Here is a 27,480-nt window from a genome sequence, read left to right as displayed (position 1 = left end):
GATACACCTGAAGATACACCTGCAGATACACCTGAAGATACACCTGCAGATACACCTGAAGATACACCTGAAGATACACCCACAGATACACCTGCAGATACACCTGCAGATACACCCACAGATACACCTGAAGATACACCTGCAGATACACCTGAAGATACACCTGAAGATACACCCACAGATACACCCACAGATACACCTGCAGATACACCCACAGATACACCTGCAGATACACCTGCAGATACACCTGAAGATACACCTGCAGATACACCTGCAGATACACCCACAGATACACCTGAAGATACACCTGCAGATACACCTGCAGATACACCTGCAGATACACCTGCAGATACACCTGCAGATACACCTGCAGATACACCCACAGATACACCTGAAGATACACCTGCAGATACACCTGAAGATACACCTGAAGATACACCCACAGATACACCCGCAGATACACCTGAAGATACACCTGAAGATACGACTGCAGATACACCCACAGATACACCCGCAGATACACCTGCAGATACACCTGCAGATACACCCGCAGATACACCTGAAGATACACCTGAAGATACGACTGCAGATACACCTGAAGATACACCTGAAGATACGACTGCAGATACACCCACAGATACACCCACAGATACACCCACAGATACACCTGCAGATACACCCACAGATACACCTGAAGATACACCTGCAGATACACCTGAAGATACACCTGAAGATACACCCACAGATACACCCGCAGATACACCTGAAGATACACCTGAAGATACACCTGCAGATACACCTGTAGATACACCTGTAGATACACCTGAAGATACACCTGTAGATACACCTGTAGATACACCTGCAGATACACCTGAAGATACACCTGAAGATACACCTGAAGATACACCTGAAGATACACCCACAGATACACATGAAGATACACCTGAAGATACACCTGTAGATACACCCACAGATACACATGAAGATACACCTGAAGATACACCTGAAGATACACCTGTAGATACACCTAAAGATACACCTGAAGATACACCTGAAGATACACCTGCAGATACACCCACAGATACACCTGAAGATACACCTGAAGATACACCTGAAGATACACCTGAAGATACACCCACAGATACACCTGCAGATACACCCACAGATACACCTGCAGATACACCTGCAGATACACCTGAAGATACACCTGCAGATACACCTGCAGATACACCCACAGATACACCTGAAGATACACCTGCAGATACACCTGCAGATACACCTGCAGATACACCTGCAGATACACCTGCAGATACACCTGCAGATACACCCACAGATACACCTGAAGATACACCTGCAGATACACCTGAAGATACACCTGAAGATACACCCACAGATACACCCGCAGATACACCTGAAGATACACCTGAAGATACGACTGCAGATACACCCACAGATACACCCGCAGATACACCTGCAGATACACCTGCAGATACACCCGCAGATACACCTGAAGATACACCTGAAGATACGACTGCAGATACACCTGAAGATACACCTGAAGATACGACTGCAGATACACCCACAGATACACCCACAGATACACCCACAGATACACCTGCAGATACACCCACAGATACACCTGAAGATACACCTGCAGATACACCTGAAGATACACCTGAAGATACACCCACAGATACACCCGCAGATACACCTGAAGATACACCTGAAGATACACCTGCAGATACACCTGTAGATACACCTGTAGATACACCTGAAGATACACCTGTAGATACACCTGTAGATACACCTGCAGATACACCTGAAGATACACCTGAAGATACACCTGAAGATACACCTGAAGATACACCCACAGATACACATGAAGATACACCTGAAGATACACCTGTAGATACACCCACAGATACACATGAAGATACACCTGAAGATACACCTGAAGATACACCTGTAGATACACCTAAAGATACACCTGAAGATACACCTGAAGATACACCTGCAGATACACCCACAGATACACCTGAAGATACACCTGAAGATACACCTGAAGATACACCTGAAGATACACCTGAAGATACGCCTGCAGATACACCTGCAGATACACCTGCAGATACACCTGCAGATACACCTGCAGATACACCTGCAGATACACCTGCAGATACACCTGCAGATTCACTTCCTGTTCTGTGTTCTCATTGGGCCACTGCAGTAATGATCACTTCCTGTTCTGTGTTCTCATTGGGCCACTGCAGTAATCATCACTTCCTGTTCTGTGTTTTCATTGGGTCACTGCAGTAATCATCACTTCCTGTTCTGTGTTTTCATTGGGCCACTGCAGTAATGATCACTTCCTGTTCTGTGTTCTCATTGGGCCACTGCAGTAGTGATCACTTCCTGTTCTGTGTTCTCATTGGGCCACTGCAGTAATCATCACTTCCTGTTCTGTGTTTTCATTGGGTCACTGCAGTAATCATCACTTCCTGTTCTGTGTTTTCATTGGGCCACTGCAGTAGTGATCACTTCCTGTTCTGTGTTTTCATTGGGCCACTGCAGTAGTGATCACTTCCTGTTCTGTGTTCTCATTGGGCCACTGCAGTAATCATCACTTCCTGTTCTGTGTTCTCATTGGGTCACTGCAGTAATGATCACTTCCTGTTCTGTGTTTTCATTGGGTCACTGCAGTAATCATCACTTCCTGTTCTGTGTTCTCATTGGGTCACTGCAGTAATCATCACTTCCTGTTCTGTGTTCTCATTGGGTCACTGCAGTAATGATCACTTCCTGTTCTGTGTTTTCATTGGGTCACTGCAGTAATCATCACTTCCTGTTCTGTGTTCTCACTGGGCCACTGCAGTAATCATCACTTCCTGTTCTGTGTTTTCATTGGGCCACTGCAGTAATCATCACTTCCTGTTCTGTGTTTTCATTGGGTCACTGCAGTAATCATCACTTCCTGTTCTGTGTTCTCACTGGGCCACTGCAGTAATGATCACTTCCTGTTCTGTGTTCTCATTGGGCCACTGCAGTAATCATCACTTCCTGTTCTGTGTTCTCATTGGGTCACTGCAGTAATCATCACTTCCTGTTCTGTGTTCTCATTGGGTCACTGCAGTAATGATCACTTCCTGTTCTGTGTTTTCATTGGGTCACTGCAGTAATCATCACTTCCTGTTCTGTGTTCTCATTGGGTCACTGCAGTAATCATCACTTCCTGTTCTGTGTTCTCATTGGGTCACTGCAGTAATGATCACTTCCTGTTCTGTGTTTTCATTGGGTCACTGCAGTAATCATCACTTCCTGTTCTGTGTTCTCACTGGGCCACTGCAGTAATCATCACTTCCTGTTCTGTGTTCTCATTGGGCCACTGCAGTAATGATCACTTCCTGTTCTTCTCTCCTTTTCTGCTTCTCAGACTCATGGTCGTGGAGGACGAGATCCGAGGGGGAACCGTTCTTGAACCAAAAATCCGGATGTTCCCGGAGCAGGTGTGTATGTTCCCTGTGGCGTCCCGCAGGCGTGCCCCCTCCCCCCCGCCCTCTTCGTCTGCCCCCTCACCCCTCCCTCGGACATGACCTCCCCCCCCTTACCCCTGTCTCTGGAACCCGACGGCTGTTTGTCCTCCGCCCCGAGTCTTCTGTCTGCACTGGGCTCTGGCGGGGTGTGCGAGGGCAGAATGAGGGGGGTGTCCTTTGGGTGTCTCTGTGTCCCGCTGCAGCATGTAGGGGACGCGGGTCTGAAGCCGCTGTGCTGTCTGGTGCCGCTCACAAACCCTCCATGCACACACTTTTCTATGTCGCTGCGCCTGCCGCATGAGCCCCCGTGTCTGTGGGTGCATCGGGACGGAAGGTGATGCAAAAAGGGGCGTCCGTTGTTCTGAGATGAAGGACAAAACTACAGAAGGAGGAAGTGTTTTTATGTTTGGCCGTTCAGTGACTCAGCGGTTCTGTGAGCGGTTTACGCGGCGCCTTTACTTTCCATCGCCGTGACCTCTTGGACCAACAGGAGACGTCCATGTAATTCTGTTTCAGTCGGAGCAGGTGCACGTACCACTCTACGGGAGAGAAACAGTTTTCCCAAATGATTCGATTCACAAACCTGACCGTCCTTTCTCATGTGTTTTTCTTGGCTCAGGAATTACAGAGAAATGACTAGACTAGATCTGCATAAAGGCAGCGTTTCTGGTAGGTTTTCACTTGCCATTTTGGTGGAGACTATGAAAGCTATATACTTTTTGGAAACAGAAAAGGCAGAGGTAGGCAACGTCAGCCCTCCAGCATAGAATCTCTGGCCCTCAGGAGGTTTTGGATGATTTTGAAGATGATTTTTATTACACAAATCAGAGGTAGAATGCCTGTTTGAATACGCTAAAAATGTGCAAAATACAGTCAAATCTTTCAAAATTTTAAACAAAACACCCAAGTAGGTCATATATAGGCAATATCTGAGCGGTGCTTTATCCGAGATCTATACTCAAAAACCAGAAAACAGAACAATAATGTGTGATCTGCACATTCACTACATCGGGTTCATCTCCAATGACTTTGAATTTGGGGGGAAATGTGGCTAAAAAGGAGGGAAAATCGTGTTAAAATTGTTTTGGGAAAAAATATTGGCAAAAATAGGGAATCAATTAGGAAAAATGAGTAAGAAGGAAAAACAACTGTGAAACAAGAAAAACCATTGGGGAACAATAATACTAAGAAAAAAACATTGGGTGAAATGGGGCAAACATTGGGCGAGAAATTGAAAAAATGGAAAGAAAAAAAGATGGAAAAACAAATTATTTGATTTGAGCTGAAACAACAAAGTCATTTTTTTTTCGGTACCTGCTTTAGATCTCAGTAGAACCTAAACTTTTCTTCATCGTTAACGGTATGACCATAATGTACAGACAATGCTGGCAAAATGGTGCTTTACTTTGGCAGGTCCGGCCCTTGGTCTTTTTACAATGAAGAAAATAATATCAGGCTTTTCTCTGATTGGTTCATACACTCGTCAATCCATCCAGAAAATCTACGAGAAACCCCCAAAACCAGAAATAATATTTGTCCTGCAGCATCTTAAAGGCCACTGTGATGGAAAGTAAAGGCACCATGTTAACCATGTACAGCCGCTGGGTCACTGAAATATAATATCAACTTGTTTTTCACATAAAAAGTTGCATAATTCGCCTTTAATGAAGGATATCCAGTTAAGGATTTAATAACACTGGTTTACAACACGTTTGGTGTCTAAGTTTTGTAGCTGATTTAGGACTGTTTGATGCTGAATCCAAACTCACATTGGTTTTTATTGGTCTAGCATGTTTTTAAAGTCTTGGTCCTGGTGCCTGCCTGTCCACAATCTGTCAAAAAGAGAATATGTTGCTTCCAAACGAGCGTGTGTTGGTGACAAGAGGCACTTTTATCATTTGATTTGTAAATTCACTTCTTAGAAATGTCAAAAAATATGTCTGAAAAGTGTTATTGAAAAAGGCCACTCGGCTGGGACGGTTGTAACATCCTCAGGGTTGGTTTTAATATTACTACAGAAAGATGAAGGTCTTTGAGTCTTCGACTGTACTCTGTGGTTGAAGTGCAGGACGTTTCGTCTCTTCATCTAAAAGGCTTCGTCAGCAACACTAAAGTTTCCTGCTCACAAACAGTTTGTGGCTCGGGGTTTTATCTTCAGGATGCACTAATGTTTGCCTCAGTGTGTTCCTCGGTTTGAAGTTCCCTGGGACTGTGTTCAACTGCTGAAAGATTCTCTGAAGTTTTTCAGAAACACCAGCTTTCCTTCTGGGCTCTGTCTGTCCTGGTCTTCTGGTCCTCTTGTCCTGTGAGCTTTAGTGAAGGGTCACTGGAGAGCCACAAACTGAGGGCTCTGGAGACTTTGGAGACTGAAACTCAGGAGAAACTAAGACTTAGAACAACAAAGGTTAAGAGTTGCCTTTAATGAGCGACTTAGCCACGTTAACCCCTCCCACTGGTCTTTAAACTGCAGTGTTGCTGATGAAGCCTTTCAGACGAAGAGGCGAAACGTCCTACAGATGTACAGAGTACAGACGATGACTCGAGAGCCTTCATCTAAGACGGACAACTCCTGTACGACTGAGAGCTTACACAGACAGTGCTAGAGAAAGTAAAAACCATGGCCATGCCTCATGCAAAACACTGTCAAATCCACTTAAACCAGACCTGATGCAGGAAAATGGAAGTCATTTTCAGAAAATAAAAGTTCTAAATCAGCTACAAAATGTTCAGACACCTCAAAGTATTTTTTTGGAAACCAGTGCAACATATTAGTCCAACTGGTCGGCTTCAGTTCAGACCTAATGTATCACCACCTGCTTCATTTATCCCACAGAGATTATAGAGCGTCACTTAGACAAACGCCTCTGAACGCCGCTCAAGGAGCTAATTACGACCTGTAGACTCGGAGATAATCAGGGAGCTCCGAGTTCAGATCCGAGCTGACGGTGCCCAGCCCGACACACTGGCCGCTCTCTGATACAGGGATGGGGCTCCTGGGTGAAGCAGATCCCGTCGTTCTGATGCTACTGAACCTGTGGTGTTGCTGTGGTACCGTGGGAGTATGGTGTGGTCCCCTCATGCATGCGTCACCGGCGTCCTGAGGTCACATGTGCATGACACAGGCCCGTCCTCTGTCCTCCGCATGCCGCGTCCAGACCCGGACAGCCGCTCATGTGTGCTCGCCATTTCACTCACACATCCACCCGCGCTCTGTCCTCCGGTGTTTGAGGAGGCTTCTCTAATGTGTGCCTTGGAAGCTCTGAAGCCAGGTGTGCACGGCTCACTTTTTTATCCTGAAAAGGTTTCTCGAAGTCACACGGCCAAACCACTCGCTCATTTCTGCCCCAATAAACCCCTCACACGACACGGCGCTTCCACCCTCGGCGCCAGAGTGAGGATTCTGACGTGACGAGGAGAGACCGCTGGCCCGAGGAGAGAGAAGACTCTGGAACGGAAACAAATCACTCTTGCTGTTCTCTCACTGCAGAACGCTGTGGTGATGGTTTCCACAGGCTGTGTCCACATGTCCGCCCTCATCGACTACACACAGCAGCGCTCTATCGAGGAGCTCACGACTTCCTCCTCGCTGGAGATCACGTGACTCTATCTCTCCAGGCCTTTCCAGGTCACGCACCAAACCCTTTCCACATGTCGACATGCGCCTGATGACTCACATTGTAGATGCTTTTTCTCCAGGGTGAGCTTAAGACACATTTAACACGACTGTCTTTGAAGCAAACACTGCGTTACACATGATTATGCAAATTTCAGTCTTTCAATGAGACTCACGGATGGTCTTGTGTCTCAGGGCTCGTTAATCACTGACTGGGATGATTAGTTCTCAGGCTAAGCCCAGTTAAGGGAAAAACTACTGACCATCATTTTCAAGCAATATGAGAAAGAGAAAGGATCTCTCTGCTGATGAGAAGTGTGAAATAGTTGAATGTCTTGGTCTAGGTATGAAAACCTTCGATATTTCATTATTAGGCCCGAGCGGCTGCAGGGCTCAGGCCTATTGTAATTGTACAGGCAGTGCATGGAACGCACGTCCCTAAAAGAGCACGCAGCGCTCAAGAACCAGAGCACGGAGCGCTCCCCATGCATTAGACAGTAATAGGGGGGACTCCCGGCACCACGACCTGTCCGGTGAAATAGGCGTGTGCCGCGAAAGCGGCACATTTGTAACTGCTCGCATGAAAAAAGGTGAAAAATCCAGGCATGGCGCAACATTGACAAGAAAGTGGCCCCTCCCCAATGCCCAAAACACTACTGGAGTGACTCAGGGCATCGAGGCCTATGATATAGGTGTTCGTCGCAAAAGCGGTACATTTGTAGTTGCTCGTATAAAAATATGAAAAAAAAACGCATTAAGAAACACTGACAAAGAAGAGGTCAAATACGCGCTCGTATTTGACAATGAGCCTCACGGGTGGATTACTGGACGCGAGACCTTTCCGATGACGCGCATATGTGCCGCCACAGGCGGCGCTATATTGTTATTGTAAGAGTTTTTCTTATTATTATTATTATTTTTCATCTATCCGTGTTTTTTGGAATAACTCGACGAGTCGTCGACGAAAAGTCACCATTTTTTCCCAGAATTAAAAATCCCGGCAATACACAGTGTCAATAAGTCCCATTAAAACATGTTGAAAAATGGTGCGTCAGTTCGAAATCCGCGCAGTAATCTTCACTTTAATGTGCGGATGCCAAATTACTCGTGGCATTATTACGCCTTACAATATAGTTCCCCCTTTTATCCGCTTAGAAAATCCACATTGTTTAATTTTGTGTCATTATACTTTGTAGTGGAACACTTCACGTAACCATATTTAAATAGGGAAAACGTGGAAGAGCTCGGTAGCTTCTATCTTGACCTGTTTTGGAGCTATAGAGGAGAGAGGGAGAGGCTAAATGCTAACGCCGTCTGCGCTGTGTTTACGTGACTGAAGGCACGGGTGAAGATCAGACAGGTCCTAAAGAACTCGTCACAGCTAAGGTAAGAACATATCTCAGTATGTAAAAACGGTGGCCTGTTCCTTTAAGATGTGTTAAGTAATGTTATGTGGAAATATAATGTGGAAACCCAGCAGTAAGTGAAGCTGCTTTAGGCGCGGCACTGGACACCTGAGACACAGACAATCCACCGGGACAGAGGGCTCAACACTGGCACTGTCCCGGGTCGCCCTAATGACCCTGATATGGAGCCCGCTGTAGGGATGAGTGCGGACATTCGGACACAGCCTTTGAGAAGCTGGAGGGACCTACACACAGCTCCACACACCGGCTCCGACCCTCCGCCTGGCCCTGATACACTGGCTTGCGTGTGGCTGCCTGTTCTCCTCCTCTTCCTCCTCCTCCTCCTCCTCTCTCCCCTGTGCCTTGTTGATGAGATACGGTGATTTCTCTTAGGGGAGGCGTCAGTCCATCCTAGTGCAGCCCCGCGTGGCTCCGGCGCCATCGCGAATGCCCAGGTAAACAACCGCCCGGCCCGCTGTCACCCGTTCATCCATCAAACGCCCCCCCATCTGCTCTCTTTATGTCGTCCCAGCTCTTTATGTCATGACACACCACCAGGCAAGATCACCACGAGCACGACCGACAGCTACCGCTACTAACCCATAACCGCGCAGAGGTCGAATGGTCGTCCCGGATCCTAAACGGCCTCGTAGATCACAGCCACGCGCCGCAAAGGCCACGATAAAGCCACAAAACGATTTATCTATTATAGACTTCTGCACAAATGTAGTAATCTCAACAACAAGAAACAAACAAACAAGTTTAAGTTTAAGTGTAATGGTTTTGTACAGCCCAATATCACAACAGAAGTCGCCTCACAGCTGCACCAAACATTAAGGCAATAAAACAGAGCAATAAATATGACAATTAAAAGTTCAGGTGAATCCAGGCAAATATAATGTCCAATAGGAGGTAGCGACGAGCGGCGTGGGCGTCCCCCGTCCTTAGACTCTCCAGCTTGGCGAGGAAAAACTCAAAAACCCGGCAGGAGAAAAGAGAAACCTTGGGGAGAACCACAGAAGGAGAGATCCACTCCCATGGACGGACAGGCTATAGAGACCCAGGGCCGAAGGATCCCTCAGCAGACGGGCCAAGATCACAGACCGTCCAGGCCTCAGATTCCAGAATGCAGGTTCCTCCGTTCGATACTAGATTAGTTTGGAAGTCTCAATTTGAGCATAATAATCCTCATCTTTGTTATTTTGACTAGTTAAGATTTAGTCAGGCATTTGACCTAGATTATTTCACTTGCTCTGAGATGTTTCTGACTCGTTTCGCCGTTTTTTCAAGTGCGTTTCTTTGCCAATGGGGTAAGAAAACTGGTCTTGTCCCATTGGCAGTTTTACTTTCTTATTTCAAGCGAGATTTACCATAGAACTGGTCTGAAATGTCCTCAAACTAGCAAAATAATCTTGGTCAGATCAGGAAAAAGGTCTAAATGAGTGAAAACCGCTCAAAAACAAGATGTATTTCCTCAATTTAAGTCATTTAAGCCAATGCTTGATATTTACTTTTTGTAGTGTGGGTTAGGGCTTTACTTCAGGCTGAGGGTCAGAGCTTTACTTCAGGCTGAGGGTCAGAGCTTTACTTCAGGCTGAGGGTTAGGGCTTTACTTCAGGCTGTGGGTCAGAGCTTTTCTTCAGGCTGTGGGTCAGAGCTTTACTTCAGGCTGTGGGTCAGAGCTTTACTTCAGGCTGAGGGTCAGAGCTTTACTTCAGGCTGAGGGTTAGGGCTTTACTTCAGGCTGAGGGTTAGGGCTTTACTTCAGGCTGTGGGTTAGGGCTTTACTTCAGGCTGTGGGTTAGGGCTTTACCGAACTGACCTGATTATAAGCTAAATCGAAGAGGTACGTTTTGAGCCTAGTCTTAAATGTAACAAACAAACGATTCTCCTACAGCGACGTTTAATCCTGATCACTCGGTCACCGCTGAGGCTGAAACCTCCATCGTGCAGACCTAGTGTGTCCCCAAAACGTAAACTATTCCTGCCTTAAACTCCAGAACATGTAGCATGATTTAGCAACGTTTAACAAATGGGGCAACGTTGGTTCTTTAGCTCTTCAGGGTTGTTACCTCTGATCAGACACCTCCCGGTCCGCGTTAGCTCGTGCCTCTCAGAAATCTCCGTATCTGCCCCCCCCCCCCTACCCCTGTCAGGAGGGCACATGTGCGTGGAGTGTGGGGTCCCCTGTCCCCCCCCCCCTCCTCCCTCGTCCCACATACGTCTGTCTGCCATGCATCAGGCGCCACTTCTGTGTTCTGTTTGTTCTTTCACGTGGGTTGGGAGCCCTCCGGAACCGTGCCTATAACCCTAACCCAAAGTGCACACCACAGCAGGGCCTCACGGGGCAGGGCGGGGCCTCGCGGGGCAGGTTTCCTCACGGGGCAGGTTTCCTCACGGGGCAGCAGGGCCTCACGGGGCCTCACGGGGCAGGGGAGATGGTAAGCCTGGTCTCAGTAAGTGTGGGCGAGCTTCTGTCTCAGGTGCTCGACCTCTCGGTAGCACTGAAGGCCTTAGAGTGAAACACGGACTCACGAGCCATTTGGAAACAACGGGGACTCGTTCCTCCCTAAGAAGACTTCCGGGTCCTGCCAAAGACGCCCCGTGCTTTCCCCTCGTTCATCCTCCCACCAGCACATTTATTGGTAGCACAGACTCCGAAAGCACCTCAGCGGGTTTCGCTCTAAGGCCTTCCGGGATACAGCGCCCTGGAGTGGAGCAGTGGGGTAAGTTGGGACGGATGTCAGGAAACACATAGCTTCTGTACCCCCCCCCCCCCAGTGACGGGGCTTTAATAGACATGCGTGGAGCTCCACACATGGATATTAATGGCAGCGCCGCCGAGACGACCGGGCCCGTGTTTCCGACATCCTCGCACCTGTGTGTGGTAGCACCAGTTAGCTCTGTGGTTCTGATTGAGAAGAGAAAAGTCCGGCTCATTCGTCCTCTCAAAGCCAACGCTTCAGTCTTTTTGTTCACCGGAAGCTGTCCCAACCACATCCCGAAACCTCCCCCCCCCCCCCTGTCTTTACCCCTCTAACCTCATCCCTCCATCCTTCACACCCTTCAGACCTCGGCTACTAACAAGCGCTGCCGTCCACGGACTCGGCCCCTCCATCGCTCCTGACGCTCCAGAGAAGTCCGGCTCTCGGGGGTAACTGGTTGTGACCGGTTTGATGGCAGCTCGGGCGTATGACAGGGACGCAGGGACAGTATCGCGCTGCGGAGCGATTGCCAGTTCATTCTGCAGATTGGGCTTCATTTCCTCCTCTAAATGGGCCCCGTGTGGACGGCACAGTCTGATATCTGCACTCACAGCTGCTTTAAAGTGAGACGGGGCAAAGGTTCGGAGGGTTAGACGTGATCCAAACTCACTGCTGTCTTTACGAACGCATGTCTGCTGACTTTACAAGCACAATCATCAGCTTTAAGGGTCACTTTTCAGGGTCGCAGAAACAAGCCTGGACAGACTTTACACAAACCACTGCATGTTCAATGTCCCGAAGCTGCTTTAATATCACTACATCTAAACTTCAATGGTTCTTGAGTCGTCTTCTGTAGTTGAAGTGTCGGAAGTTTCATCCAAAAGGCTTCGTTCAGTGTTGCTGACGAAGCCGTTTGGATGAAGAGGCGACATGTTCGACACTACGAGTACAGAAGACTCAAGGACCGTCATTGAAGATGGACACCTCGCCGCCGTTTGATACATCACCAAAATGGATGTTTAATGGCCTGTTTCACCGGCCTGGAGACTGGTTGGGGACTTGAGTTTCTGGAGATGAGGCGAGTCTCCAGGCCTCCATGAAAACTGACATGTTTGATCTCTGGATGGTCTCCGAGAGGTCGACTTGGTCTGAAGCAGCTGTGTCACGAACAGAGGTGGTCGAAGGTCTGGAATTGTCGTTCCTCGCTCCTCCCCGTGTTATCGACCGTCAACAGGCTCCTCCTCCCCAGCTCTGACGAAGCCTGTTCCTAAAAATGGCAATGGCAACTTTATTTATAATGCACTTTAAAACAAGTGAGTTGACCAAAGTGCTACCAAGGTCAAACATAACATAAAATACAATACAAAAGGTGCATCGAATACAAATGAATAAAATCTGGTAAAATGTCAAAAACTCAAGCTGTGTTAAAAGCCAAAGTGAACAAGTGCGTTTTAAGAACAGATTTAAAAACAGGCACAGAAGAAGCCTGTCTTATGTGTAAAGGCAACTCGTTCCATAATTTTGGTGCAGCCACCGCAAAAGCCCGATCCTCTCTGAGCTTTCGTTCGGTCTTTGGGACGCTGAGGAGGAGCTGATCAGCCGACCTGAGAGAACGCAAAGGCTTGTACGGGTGTAAGAGCTCAGAGAGGTACAGTGGGGCGACACCGTTAAGATATTTAAAAACAAACAGAAGCAGTTTAAAATGGATCCTAAAGTGCACAGGCAGCCAGTGAAGTGATAAAAAGGGCATAAGGGCGGGATCTTCACTGTATAATAATGCCATGTGACGTCTTTATTTCTGTTTTGGTCTGGCCATGTTCATATAAAGTACACGATTAATGTTACAGCTTTGGGTCCAGTTCTTAATTTGAATATTCATGTGTTAGTAAGAGTTAGTTTCTGCTATATCCAAGTCACATTGGTGCAGTGAAATCCTTAACTGAATAAAAAATGTTATCAAATTGAATCGATTTGGGGAACCCGGATCGATACCCAGCCCTACTGGGCAGAGCAGCCGGAATATTTACTAGTAAGAGTAAGAGAAGTAAGAGTTACGTTACGTTGAAGTAATTTCACTCAAGTACAAGTAGAAAGCAGTGACCCAAACAGTAAAAGTAAACAAGTACTTGGAGGAAATGTTACTTGAGTTATGTGAGTAACCGAGCGAAAAAGTCTTTATTTTCTATGACGTCATAAATTGGGTCAGACAAATAAATAATAATAAAGAGTCTGGGAGACATTTCAGGGACATCACAGAAACGTCTCACAGGTTCAGGACAACAAACAGTCTTTACAAAACTGCAGGCGCTGCTTGAGACCGCGGAGACCTCTCGGACCGCGCGGAGTCTCCGCTCAAATTGTTTGTTTTCACCGAGGCTGGTGAAATTGGCCACTTGGAAGGTTCGCAATCAATCCACCCCTCTCTGCTGAGACGGCCCTTAAAGCTGGACATGGTCAACACTCACACGTGAACCTACGAGCAGTGACCAGGCAAACCGGTGATCACTGACGGTCAGGAGTGTAACATCATTACCCGACACTCGGCCCTGCACAGCTCCGTCCTCCACAAACACAAACACCTGCGTGGCTAACGGCGCCTCCTGCAGACCACCAGGCACAGCTCCGTCCTCCACAAACACAAACACAAACACCTGCGTGACTAACGGCGCCTCCTGCAGACCACCAGGCACAGCTACGTCCTCCACAAACACAAACACCTGTGTGGCTAACGGCGCCTCCTGCAGACCACCAGGCACAGCTCCGTCCTCCACAAACACAAACACCTGCATGACTAACGGCGCCTCCTGCAGACCACCAGGCACAGCTACGTCCTCCACAAACACAAACACCTGCATGACTAACGGCGCCTCCTGCAGACGGCCAGGCACAGCTCCGTCCTCCACAAACACCTGCGTGACTAACGGCGCCTCCTGCAGACCACCAGGCACAGCTCCGTCCTCCACAAACACAAACACAAACACCTGCGTGACTAACGGCGCCTCCTGCAGACCACCAGGCACAGCTCCGTCCTCCACAAACACAAACACAAACACCTGCGTGACTAACGGCGCCTCCTGCAGACCACCAGGCACAGCTCCGTCCTCCACAAACACAAACACAAACACCTGCGTGACTAACGGCGCCTCCTGCAGACCACCAGGCGCAGCTCAGTCCTCCACAAACACAAACACCTGCGTGACTAACGGCGCCTCCTGCAGACCACCAGGCACAGCTCCGTCCTCCACAAACACAAACACAAACACCTGCGTGACTAACAGCGCCTCCTGCAGACCACCAGGCGCAGCTCAGTCCTCCACAAACACAAACACCTGCGTGGCTAACGGCGCCTCCTGCCAGGCTGTGGTGGAAGATGGATCCAGTGACTGGGCTTTATCAAAGTCTTGGTCATAATCCACCAATAAAAGGCCCTATACATGCTTCTCAGTCATGTGACTGTTGTTGTTATGGCGGCCATTTTGAATACCGGAATGGCTACTCAGGAGGAAAATGAAAGACAACTGATTGACAGTGGCATTTTTATGTACTCGCAATCATTGCTCAAGGAGATACCAGTTAAAACACGGCCCCAGAGACGCACGTTTATGTGAAGAAACCAGTGAGTCAGTGTTTAAGCTGCTCAAGACGTTAGCATGCTACTGGTTAGCATTTCAACAGCTTAGCTCCGACCTCTCCAAGAGAAAGCCCTGAACCACAGAATACAACATGTGACAGAGGTCAGAGCTGTTACTGTAGTATTTCCGCAGTGTTTATCGTGTTGAAGCCATTGACAGTTGCTAACCGGTAGCAGGCTAACGACTTGAGCGGCTTGAACACTGACTCAGACTGAGATTTGTTGCTTATTTCACATAAACGTGCGGCTCTGGGCCGTGTTTTAACTGTTCTCTTCTTGAGCAATGATCACGAGTAAATAAAAAAAGGCCACAGTCTTTCATCCTCATGTTGTAGCACTGCAGTAATTCTACCTCGGTTTTCAAAATGGCGGCCGGAACTACGCGTGATGTCATCGGAAACCTCCTCATAAAGCATGTGTATCCGCCTCATGAACCTCCAGGCCTGTGTTCTCGCTCCTCTGCGACCGTGACCCTGAAAAGTGACCCTCAGCTCCGCCCTGTTGCTCCAGTCGTGGGTGAGGTTTGAGCAGGGTCAGAAACAGACGACCGTAGATCGGAGAGCTCCGCCTCCTCCGTCCGGCGGTCCGACGGCGGCGGCGGGAGCTTCTGTGTGACCGTGGTCCGTTCTCGCTCCTGGGTAAACGCAGCTCTGTTGTTGATGCTAATGAAAGGTGGGCAGCAGACGCAGTGACCTCACTCTCTCTGTCCCCGAGTGGCCATTTCTGTGAATGTTTTCATCCGACCTGGAACTCACCGCGCCTCTTTATATCTCTGTTTGTCCCCCCCTCCTTTCCCGCTGTCCTCTCATTCTCAATGTTCATCCTTTTTTTCCTTTGGACGTCACACACCATCCCTTCCTTTTGATTGGCGTGCGTCCCCCCATGGCCTTGTGTTGGTCCATGTCCCTCCCCCCTCTCTCTCTATGTCACCAGGAGGCCCAGCTTCCCTCCATGGGTTCAGCAGACCCCGGTGTGAGGCGCTCTGACGGGGGAGCGCCCGGAGCCGTGAGCCAGCCTCCACCGACAACATCAGCGGCCCTCTCCTCCTCCGACAACGCCCCCCCTCCAAACGGAGTCCTGCCAAACCCAAACGTAGACCCTCCCTCTGTGCCCACGCCACTCCAACATCACAGTCCGAACGGAGAGCTCCATGGCAACCAAACACCCGCCCCCGTAGCTACTACTACCATGACAACAAGCGTAGCAGGGAAGAGCCGAGCGCCGCGCTGAGCCGATCAGAGAGAGACTGTCCGGGCGACTTTCAAAGGGCTCGCACGACCGTGGTCCCGCCCGCCCGCCCGCCGGTGGTCGTCTTGCAGGACAAGACGCTGACCCCGTCCCCCCCCCCCAATATATGCAGAAGCAGCATTTAACGTCTTCACCCCCGCCTTAACCGAGCTCGGCTTTACCCAAATCTAAAAGGTTTCAGCCTATAGAGTTCGGGAATGTGACGTCATATCGCTAAGCATTATGGGATTAGCAGCAATCGGCTTGTTGCACAATGTGGCTACGCTAGTTCCTCTGAGCTGAAGCTGTGGGCGCTAGTACTTCCTGTTCGTGTTCATTTCCATTAAGATGAGCTCAGACCAGTGAGTTCCTGGTAGAAATATTTCCATATAGAGGAGACGTTTATGTTTGTGAGGATCAGAGAGTTTGTCTTGAAGCTAAAGGCTAATTTAACCTCTGTAACCCCCGCCTGAACCGAGAGGATCTTTTTTCTCACGTCATCACATTTTTTTTTTCATCATTTTTTGGTTGGGGATTCAACTCATTTTTGTCGCTTTTTTTTTTTTTTCGTCAATTTTTTATCAAATTTTTGTCTTTTTTTAGTCACATTTTTGTCATTTTTTTGTCACATTTTTGTCCTTTTTTTGGTCAAAGTTTTGTCCTTTTCTGTCAATTTTTTTGTAATTTTTTTGGTCAAATTTGTATCACATTTTTGTCCTTTTTTCGTCAATGTTTTATCGTATTTTTCTCACATTTTGGTCATTTTTTCGTCATTTTTTTTATCACATTTTTGTCATTTTTTTGTCACATTTTTGCCACTTTTTCATCAATTTTTCGCCACTTTTATGTCAATGTTTTCTCACTTTTTTGTCTCATTTCCGTCATTGATTTCGTCTCAGTTCTGTTGCTATTTTCACAGCTTTTTTCCAGAAGCTTTTGGACTGGGGTAAAGCCGAACTGGAGAAAATGTGCTCGGTTCAGGCGGGGGTTAAGGGGTTAATGCATTACACAATTTGAAATAGTGCCGTTTTATGTATATTTTTTTATTTATATTATTATTCCAGGAAAAGAATATAGACAGGAAGTACTGGCGCTCACACCTTCAGGTCAGAGGAACTAGCATAGCCATACGGTGCAACAAGCCAATTGTAAACTAATGGAGATTTTAGAAGTTAAAATACAAGAGTTATTGTTCACATTAAAACACTTGGAGACCACAGTGAGTTAGATGTTTTTACCACAGTAACTCAGCAGCTAACGGAGCTGTTCCACGGCTATTTTCTCCACTTTTTAAACTGTTTTTAGCTAATGTTAGTCAATGGAAATGTATGCTAACAGCTGCAAAGATGGCCGATCTCCATGGTAACTCTATAGGCCAAAGCTAAGACCTACAGAACTAAACAGAGCTTTTTCTGTTGCCGTTTTGTGGCTTTTTTATGAAGGTTCATTTGTGCTTTTATTATAACCCTTTTTTTTTACACTGAAATTATGTAACTGAACTTTTTGCATCTGTATTTCACCATATTGACCAAAAAAATCTGTGTATTTGTGTAATGACAGACAGCCAATCAGATCCAAACGTCAAAGTAGAGTTAAAATGACTCACTTAAGCCAAAAATGAAATTTTCTATAAGTTTGTATAGAAACTTACGAATAAGCGAGTGTTAGCTTAGCGCTCACTCATGGGGAACAATTTATAAACAAAATGGGCCAAAAATACTGGAAGAATTGGGGAGAAATGGGTCAAACATTGGGCAAAAAATAATTGAAAAAAATTGGCAAAATAGAGATTTTTTTTTAAGGAAACTGGGTAAAAATGGGGCAAACAACGGCCCCCAAACTAACATAAAAAATTAGGGGGAAAAAGTCACTTCCTTTAATCCTGTCCCGAGTGTTAGCTTAGCGCTCACTCATTTCTATGGGTTAGCCTAGCCTAGCGCCGTCCATTGGTTTACATGGAACGGTTAGCATTGGACATAAAGCCATGTTTGGGAAGAATAAAGAAAAAATAGGGCAAAAATGGGGCAAAGAATTGGGAATAATTTGGTAAAAACAAGAAAAGAAAATAGGGAACAATTTATAAACAAAATGGGGCAAACATTGGGCAAAAAATAATTGAAAAAAATGGGCAAAATAGATCATTTGTTTTAAAGGAAACTGGGTAAAAATGGGGCAAACAACGGCCCCCAAACTAGCTTAGCGCTCACTCATTTCTATGGGTTAGCCTAGCCTAGCGCCGTCCATTGGTTTACATGGAACAGTTAGCATTGGACTTAAAGCCATGTTTTTTCCTTATCTATTTTTAGCTGCAGAAAAAAATGACACTGAATTTGTTTTCAGTATGGTTGCTGAGACACAGATGCAAAATACTCAGTTACATAAATTCAGTTTATAAAAAACACTTTGATAATAAAAACACAAATGAACCTTCATACTTTTTGTTGTGTTTTCGTCACATATTTCTGTCACTTTTCTGTTGCCGTTTTTGTGGCTTTCGTCTCCTTTTTGTCGCCTTTAGATTCGGGTAAAGCCAGACCGGAGAACACGTGCTCGGTTCCGGCGGGGGCTAAGAGGCTTAAGTGCGACGAAACAGCAGAACAATCATATGCAACATAGCTTTGGAGGAGACGCATGTGTCAGACCTTAAATACCCACGTCACTCTTCAAACCATGACTACTGTGCCAAAGGGAAAGTGACTTGTTTACAAGGACGGAGGGTGTGTCCTTTAGGGAGGCGGACGTTCTGGTGTCCCGGACCCTTCTCCTGGTTTAGGATATTGGCCATGAATGAAGTGCTGGTTTCACATCGTAGGTGCAATATTTCTGTGTGTCATCTCACGCTGACATGGCGGGTGCAGGGAGGCGTTTGTCCAGTGCCTTTGGCTGAAAGACCTCGACCTGAAACCGAGAGTGGACTGAGGAGTCGCTCGCGCTGAGGGGATGACTGGGTGGCTTTTGGGAAGGAACTCTCTTCTCTTTCTCTTCTCAATTTCTCAGAACCAACATGTGACCAACTGGTGCTAAACACAAACGAATGGTGCCATTTCCCAGTGAGACGTGTGTCCATCACTCTGTGTCTGTTGCGTGTGCACTGTCAGGGCTCTACATACATCACCTGCTCCTCCTGTGCAGACTTTACCCACAGTTTTATATACAGTAACAACGATGGTCTTTTCATTATTCCTCTCAAACTCTCTGACAATCCCTGTACCTCTGCTGCCTGTCACTGCAGTAACTGTTGTGTGTAACGTCTTCTCCTCAGCTGAAAGGCCTGTCTGTATGTCTCATGTGTCTCAGGTGTTCTGTCTGTCTAATGTCTCTGTTCACAATGACATGAGTGTGCATGTGAATGCAGAGGGACGTCAGGAGGGAACTTCCATCTCACACAGGGTCATGTCAGTGACTTAGTCAAATACCTCAGTGATAAACCTCTGGAAGACTCAGGTAACTGTTGGAGCTGAGGGCTGCAGCTCTCATGCTCTTCTGTCTGTTTCCCCAGCCACTCTCACAGCTTCATGGAGAACAATGTGGAACCTAGTTGGCTGATGCGCCATCGCCAGTCTGTGGGATGGCACGGCCAAATGTCCAGAGCACTTTCTCGGGACGCGATTGGCTGACAAAGGGAGAACTTGGGCCTCCGGTCCCACAAAGTTTGCACAAAGGCGTGCGCGGCCCCCCAGCGGACCATGTGAAGAGTGCTGGGGCCAGCGCACATGCCCTGGGCACTCTCTCTCTGATGGGACTGGCTGCAGGTGCTCAGGTTGGGCGTTTTAGGCAGATGCTCTGCGGAGCATTAATGAACAGCTATGCACATGAACACGCACAGAGGCCACGGACTAGGGACCGGAGAGAGGGCACTGCAGGAGGCACAAGTTTATCTAAAGGTGCTTGACTTTCTTCAACTGAGTTCAAATTCATTATTTTTATCATCTAATATTGATTATGGAAAACAGAGACATTATTAATATCTATTAGAAGTTATATATTACTACATAATAACAACTATTGACTTTTTTACAAGTGTGTTTTTGGTTCACTGTTTGAATGTATGTAAGACTGACAAATGACATGAAATATGCACCGCTTCAAATCAAAACCTTTGCTTCACTAAACTTTGAATAGTGGACTTTGGTCCATAAATAATATATATTTATATGATATAAGCTTATTCTTACATTGCCTAGATACAGCTGCTTTGAGCTGTGCTTCCAGAAAAACACATTTTACTTCTTGATACAGACAATGGCCTCTTTTCACTGAGACTGGAGAGGACCCCGGACCTTTCGACGTCAGACTCTATAACCTTCAAGTGTACACTGACCAGACTGCCCTGGCCATGGAGCTCTCCTCAGGGGGATGATGTTGGATGGCTTCTTTATAGACTGTGGAACAATGGGTTTGTTTGGAGAGGACTCTTAAGGCATGGACATGTGGCATTAGCCCCGCCTTCTCCAGCGCACGGGAGAGAGAGGCACATGGGGCGCACGTCCAGGGCCGACAATCAGAGAGCGCGAGTCACGTTCGTCCAAATTACTGCAACACTAATCACCACCGACAGGTCCTAGATTCAGCCTCTTCTTCATTAGGCATCATGCAGGACCTTCCACAGGACTGTCCCGTGTGTGGATTCAGCATTTACCTGCCTTAGAATCTGCTTCGAACTTTACTCACAGAACGTGTCCCTAAAGTTACAATCGCTGTAAATGTGTTTTGCCACTGTGAAAATTTAGCTTTAAGGATTTTGACTTTATCTCACGTGACCTCGCAGAACGTCGCTCGCGCCCGTCGTGGTTCGGGCTGGGCACCGGTGCAGTGTTGCTTTAACGATACTTGGTTTCTTATACTTTTTACCTGTACTCAGATATCTGTCGTCTGTAATGTGTGGAGGATCTGCAGCTTCACAATATCAGGTTCATCTCCAGTGTGTGGCAAAAATGAGGGGAAGTTGGGGGGAAAAATTTAAATAAAAAAATCAGGAATATGAGAAAAATGGGGGGGAAACAATAGGGAATAAATTGAAAGAAGGGAAAAATGTGTAATCATTGGGGAGAAATGGGGCAAACATTGGGCTGAAAAAATTGGAAAAAATGGGAACAATTTATAAAAAAATATTGAAAATAAATTTAAAAATTGGGGCAAAAATTGGGGAAAATATGTTAGAATTGGGGAGAAATGGGGCAAACATTGAGCAGAACATTTTTGAAAAAATGGGAAGAATATTTTATGGGGAAAACAAGAAAAAAATTATACAATTTATAAAACAAAATGTAACATTGGGCAAACAAATGATTGGGAAAAAATTGGGCAAAATAGAGAAAAAATATATAAGAATTGGGGAGAAATGGGGCAAACATTGGGCTGAAAAATGGGAAGAATGAAGAAAAATAGGGCAACATGGGGAACAATTTATAAACAAAATGGGGCAACATTGGGCAAAAAATATTTGAAAAAATCTGCAAAATAGAGAAAAAAAATTAAAGGAAATTGGGAAAACATGGGGCAAATAAAGAAAAAATGGGGAACAATTTATAAACAAAATGGGGCAAATATTGGGCAAAAATATTGAAATTAAATTTAAAATTGGGGCAAAAATAGGGGAAAATATGTAAGAATTGGGGACAAATGGGGTAAACATTGAGCAGAACATTTTTGAAAAAATGGGAAGAATATTTTTGGGGGAAACATTGGGCAAAAATATAATTGGAAAAAATGGGCAAAATAGAGAAAAAATATATAAGAATTGGGGAGAAATGGGGCAAACATTGGGTAGAAAAAATGGGAAGAATTAAGAAAAAATAGGGCAAAAATGGGGAACAATTTATAAACAAAATGGGGCAACATTGGGCAAAAAAATCATTGGAAAAATGGGCAAAATAAAGAAAAAATATGTAGTAATTGGGGGGAAATGGGGCAAACATTGGGCTGAAAAATTTGGAAATAATGTGACAAATGAACAAATAGGAACAATTTATTAACAAAATGGAACAAATATTAGGCAAAAATATGTAAGAATTGGGGAGAAATGGGGTAAACATTGAGCAGAACATTTTTTGAAAAAAAGGGAAGAATATTTTTTGGGGATAAAAAGCAATTTATAAACAAAATGGGGCAACGTTGGGCAAAAATATAATTGGAAAAAATGGGCAAAATAGAGAAAAAATATGTAAGAATTGGGGAAAAATGGGGCAAACATTGGGCAGCAAAAATTGGAAAAAATGCGAAGAAAGAAGAAAAATTAGGGCAAAATGGGGAACAATTTATAAACAAAATGGGGCAACACTGGGCAAAAAATAATTTTAAAAATGGGCAAAATAGAGAAAAAAAAACGGAAATTGGGAAAACATGGGGCAAATAAAAGTTTCTGACACACCTTCCTTTAATCCTGTCTCACACTTGGATCTACAGACATCATATCATTTCCGGTTCCTGTTTCGATGCTTTCCTTTCGCTGGATCCCGGTAGTGAACAGCACTGGTGTGGGTTAACGGTGCCCAGCCCTCCCCCCCCCCCCCCCGTGGCCCTGGACCCGTGCGCGGGCCCATGCAGACCGTTGGACGCTCGTGTGTACAGTGACCGGAGGGGAGTGTACAGCCGCCTCTCGCCCGAGTGTCTCTCTCTCCCCGGGACGAGGCCTCTGAGCGGCGGGCCTGAAATCAGCACTATATAAGAGCTCTCATACCAAGCTTGCACTCCTGAGGTTTTTCTATCTCCATTTGTACACACGATTTGTACATAACGCCCAGGCCATTTCTTTGCAGACCATTTACATGTGTTGACTTTTGACTTGGGTTCCTATGAATATGTTTGCAGCGGTTCTATATTTATTCCAAACAATATATTACTTGGTATTTCGTTCCCCAAAGTCTGCCTCTCGTGGAGCGTATTGGTCCATGGGACTGCTGGTTTTGTAGGTCTTTTCTGAATCGTGTGCCTCCCCCCGCCCCATGTACGCTCTCCCATAGGCTGCGTTCACGCCACGTCGGGACGAACTCGAGAGCGAGCGGGATGACGGCGCTACTGCTGTGTGGTCAGAACTACAATACTGAAGAAAATAAACTCGATTCTCGATACTGATTTAAATATTTCAGCAGAAAATAAAAATCCCCTTTTAAATAGATTGACTATATTTGCTCTAGGGAACTTGTGTCTCTTTTTCCATCTGTGCTGCTTCATCTACACTCAACAATTTACGACTGTATTTGGTCTAATTGAAGTAAAAGCTTTACATTTTCACCTGCAACGATGTAAACCAGGGGTAGGCAACGTCAGGCGCGGGGGCCAAATCCGGCCCTCCAGCTCAGAACCTCTGGCCCCCAAGATGATTTTGAGAAATATTATTGGGCAAATAAGAGATCAAATACTTGTTAAAGTTGTCTGAAAATGCTAGAAATAGTGTCAGGTTTTTAAAAATGAGTCAGAACATCCCGCTTGGTCATATTTAATGTTAAACAGTGATTCTCAAACGGTGAGGGACCCAAAAGTGGGTCACGGAACCATTTTCAGTGGGTCGCGAGTCTAAAGGGAACTTTTATTCAGTATTTTCCATCTGAAACTGCACAGAAACACTCACTGTGTCTGTTATAATGAATGTTATTGGGTTGTTTTGATCATAATTTCAGTCTTAAAGGGAAATCTACGGCTTGTTCAATAAAAACTTGCGTGAAACATACGATATTTTGTACGATATATGACAAATGACAGTTTTATTTGGGTCCTCGGCTCATCATCCGAGGGTAATGGTGGCTCCCAAAGCCACTTGGGAACCACGGATGTAAAACACTGGTATTTGCAGAAAATAGTTGAAAATGTTGAGGTTCGGCCCTTGAGTGTTTTGGCAGCGATACACACGCCCCCCCCCCCCCACGATGCAAACTTGCCTCCCCCTGATGTAAACGATTTACTGACTGGAATCGGCCCATGACCATTATGCTAAAACGAGTCTTGTTCCGATAACAATTGTTCCGATCCGATACTTGGGTCCAGAGAGTTGGGTCCATGTGCAGAAGTCTGTGCACTGTGACTTCAAAACAGAAACAAAAAACAGAACTTGGTGTCGGATTTGTTTGGGTTGAGGTTCTCACTGATAAATCTGTGGGGTCGGAACTATCATAAACACTGTCTGTTTCTGCTTTAAACAGTCTCTGCTGTCGATGAAACTGTCCTTTAAATCCTCTGACACGTCCGTGAGTCCAGCACAAACTGGAAACGTGTGACCGTCCAGGTGACATCGGTATCATTTAGTTTTGTTGAGAATTTGAAGAGAAAAACGGCTGAATATCTAATGGGTAAACAATTGGGAGCCGCGAGGCTAAGCTACGCCATAGGAATGAATGGGTCGCTACGCTAACGTTAGCTACAATCACAAACTACTTTTTCAGCAAAATGGACGTTTCTTTAAACATGGTCCAACAGCAGGATCAGGTCCAGGATCAGGTCCAGGTCCAGGTCCAGGATCAGGATCAGGATCAGGATGAGGATCAGGATCAGGTCTAGGATCAGGATCAGGATCAGGATGAGGATCAGGATCAGGTCTAGGATCAGGATGAGGTCCAGGATCAGGATCAGGATCAATAACAGCCCTTTTCCACCAGGCTGGTGCCGGTGCTGGTTCTGTGTCAGTTCCAGTTTCAGAACCGGTTCTTTCGTTTTCCACTGAAAAAACGCTGGCTCTTGGTTCCAAAATCTGGAGCCGGTCGGGAACCAGTTAAAAGCTGGACCAAGAAACGAGCACCAGTGATGTCAGCGGCTGGGGGCGTGGCTCTCTCCTCCAACAAACAATCAATATTAGTTAGTTTGTGCTTAGAACTTCCTGGAGAAACAGTCTCTGTGGAGGAAACTGTTGTTTTGCTTTATGCTCTTCAGCTAAAACAAAAGTTAGAAAGAAGAAATCAAAATGTTTACGGCTGCTGTGACTGAAACATAAACTTATTTTTCTGTATTTTATAACCAGAAGTGGCTGTAGTAAGATGTTACTATCCATTTTTGATGTTGACTTCCCAAAGCGTTGCTATGACAACAGACACAGCTCTCATTTTGGTGGAAAACCAAGTCAGTATGAACCAACCCGGCACCAGAACCAGCTCTGAACCAGCCCAGAACCAACACCTTGGTGGAAAAGCCCTAGATGAGGATCAGGATCAGGATCAGGATCAGGATCAGGATCAGGATCAGGATCAGGATCAGGATCAGGGTCAGGATCAGGATCAGGATCAGGATCAGGGTCAGGGTCAGGGTCAGGGTCAGGGTCAGGGTCAGGGTCAGGGTCAGGATCAGGATCAGGATCAGGATCAGGGTCAGGGTCAGGGTCAGGGTCAGGGTCAGGGTCAGGGTCAGGGTCAGGGTCAGGATCAGGATCAGGATCAGGTCCTACACTTTTAGAATGTATTCCTGGTTTCCTTGAGAACTTTGAGCTCTGTGTAACTGTAAGGTTTGAGTCTCGTCCTGCAGAACCTCCTGCTGTGAATCACTGACATAAATATGTGTTTATATAAAATCAGGCCCTTCATGCTCAAAATGCTACTTTTACTTACTTACTTTTATTATCACATTAAAATGTACGGGCTCAGTTTGTGATATATTGATAAAAGTCTTTATAGCTTTAAAAATAAACGATTTACTACTGAAAAAATCTGTTCAAAATTGGAAAATTGGAATTAGATATTAAAAATCCCTGTCATAAATCCTTGATGTTTTTATATGGAGAAATTGTCGACAAAATGTGAGAAAAATGCATTTTCAGAAAATGGCTGAAATCCCCAAAAACATTTATGAAGGAACAGTTTAAACACATTGAAACCTGTTATTGTGAAGTTTAGTTTTGTTAAAAAGCTGAAAATGTAATCATTATAATCATTTTTCCTGCAGTGTCTCGCTCTATGAAGAAAGAGCGATGACCTCATAGGGTTAAATATTAAAGTGATTGTCTGTAAGTTTTGCAAAGTGAGGAGAGATGGAGTGAAATGTGAAAGTAAACAATCAAATTCTTCCCCTCTTTTACCAGAAAGCCCTTCTTAGTTTGCAAAATGAGGAGAGCAGGAACAGGATTTCAAGCTCCTCCCCCTCCCTCCTGATTGGACCTGACAGGCTGGTTCACAGGAAAAGCTCGTCTCATTGGTCGACGCGGGAGGAGACTAGACTCTGATTTACTGAGGAAGGAGGGACTTTACAAAAAATAATATCTATGTTTTTACTAACTCAACATCAAAATGCAAAACAGTGGCAGATTTTGCACATTTTATTCGACGGCATTGCGTCATAGAAGGGGGCGTGGCCTCACCGAGGGGGGAAACAGAATCTTTAGAGGAAGTTTTTTCACTCTTTTTAGCAATTTTCTGGTGAAATATAAACTTATTTATCACAAACAAATAAAGTCAAGTCTAAATCGGGTCCATGTGGATGTTTATTCACAGCAGATTGTTCAGTAGAAGCGAAAAAAAAATAGGGAACAATTTATAAACAAAATGGGGCAAATATTGGGCAAAAATATTGAAAATAAATGTAAAAATTGGGGCAAAAATTGGGGAAAATATGTAAGAATTGGGGAGAAATGGGGCAAACATTGGGCAGAAAAATTTGGAAAAAATGGGACAAATAAAGAAAAAATTGGGAACAATTTATAAACAAAATGGGGCAACATTGGGCAAAAAAATGATTGGAAAAATGGGCAAAATAAAGAAAAAAAAAACGGAAATTGGGAAAACATGGGGCAAATAAAGAGGGAAATAAAAAAGTCACTTCCTTTAATCCTGTCCCGGGACGGCAGTCGTAGCTATCGCTAGCTAGCATTAGCATTGCATTCTCCGTTATTCATGTATGTATGGGCTGTTGAACCACTTTGCTCCTCCCCATATCTTTGTATCTTTATTTAGTAGAAAACTATATTCATAATTCAGCGTTTGTTAAGGAAGTTTTTGAATAATTAAAAGAAAGTTTAGATTTTTCTCCGAACTGTTTTCAAACGTGACCATATATGGGCGAGTCCAGAGACGCCGCCTGTTCCACCTCCAGCAGATGGCGCCCCAGAGACGGCCATGTCCATAAATCATTAATAACAACCCAGATAAAAACTCCCCCTTGTGGCCTTTCGAGGAACTACAGGCGGATCTCGGGCGTTTGCTGACTCTGAGTGCGTACTTTTCCAGAGGAGTAGCACCGTAACTTCGCTACCGCGGTATTTCACAATCGTTTGAGTACGAGTAAAAAGTACCATGTGATAAAACTGCTGTGCAAGTACTTGAGTAAACGGCGGTACCCGAGTACAGAGTTTGAGTTTGCGGAGAAGAAAGTCACTGACAGGAGTTCCCCCCCCGATTACGAAGCGTCAACGCAGCCTATGGACACGCCCCTTTGACAAGCCATATGCCCCTCCCCT

General features: G+C 45.7%; 1 protein-coding gene across 17 annotated transcripts in view; it reads left to right on the top strand.

Moving 5' to 3' along the window:
• Positions 1-20,641, top strand: part of syngap1b (synaptic Ras GTPase activating protein 1b) — a 94,716-nt gene extending 74,075 nt beyond the window's left edge. For 10 of the 17 annotated variants that reach the window (XM_079569319.1, XM_079569317.1, XM_079569315.1 and 7 more), the window contains 2 exons: positions 3,428-3,500; positions 15,816-16,169. In XM_079569319.1, the coding sequence (XP_079425445.1) occupies positions 3,428-3,500; positions 15,816-16,112 (370 nt within the window). In that variant the 3' untranslated portion in view covers positions 16,113-16,169. Of the gene's footprint in view, positions 1-3,427; positions 3,501-8,939; positions 9,002-15,815; positions 16,170-19,608 lie in introns of those variants that run through there. The other 7 variants (XM_079569322.1, XM_079569321.1, XM_079569320.1 and 4 more) reach the window with 3 other exon arrangements.
• The last annotated feature ends 6,839 nt before the right edge of the window (positions 20,642-27,480 follow it).

This window comes from Gobius niger (genome assembly GCF_951799975.1).
Source record: "Gobius niger genome assembly, chromosome: 13".
In the NCBI taxonomy this organism is placed as follows: domain Eukaryota; kingdom Metazoa; phylum Chordata; class Actinopteri; order Gobiiformes; family Gobiidae; genus Gobius; species Gobius niger.
This window is presented reverse-complemented; position numbering and strand designations above follow the sequence as displayed.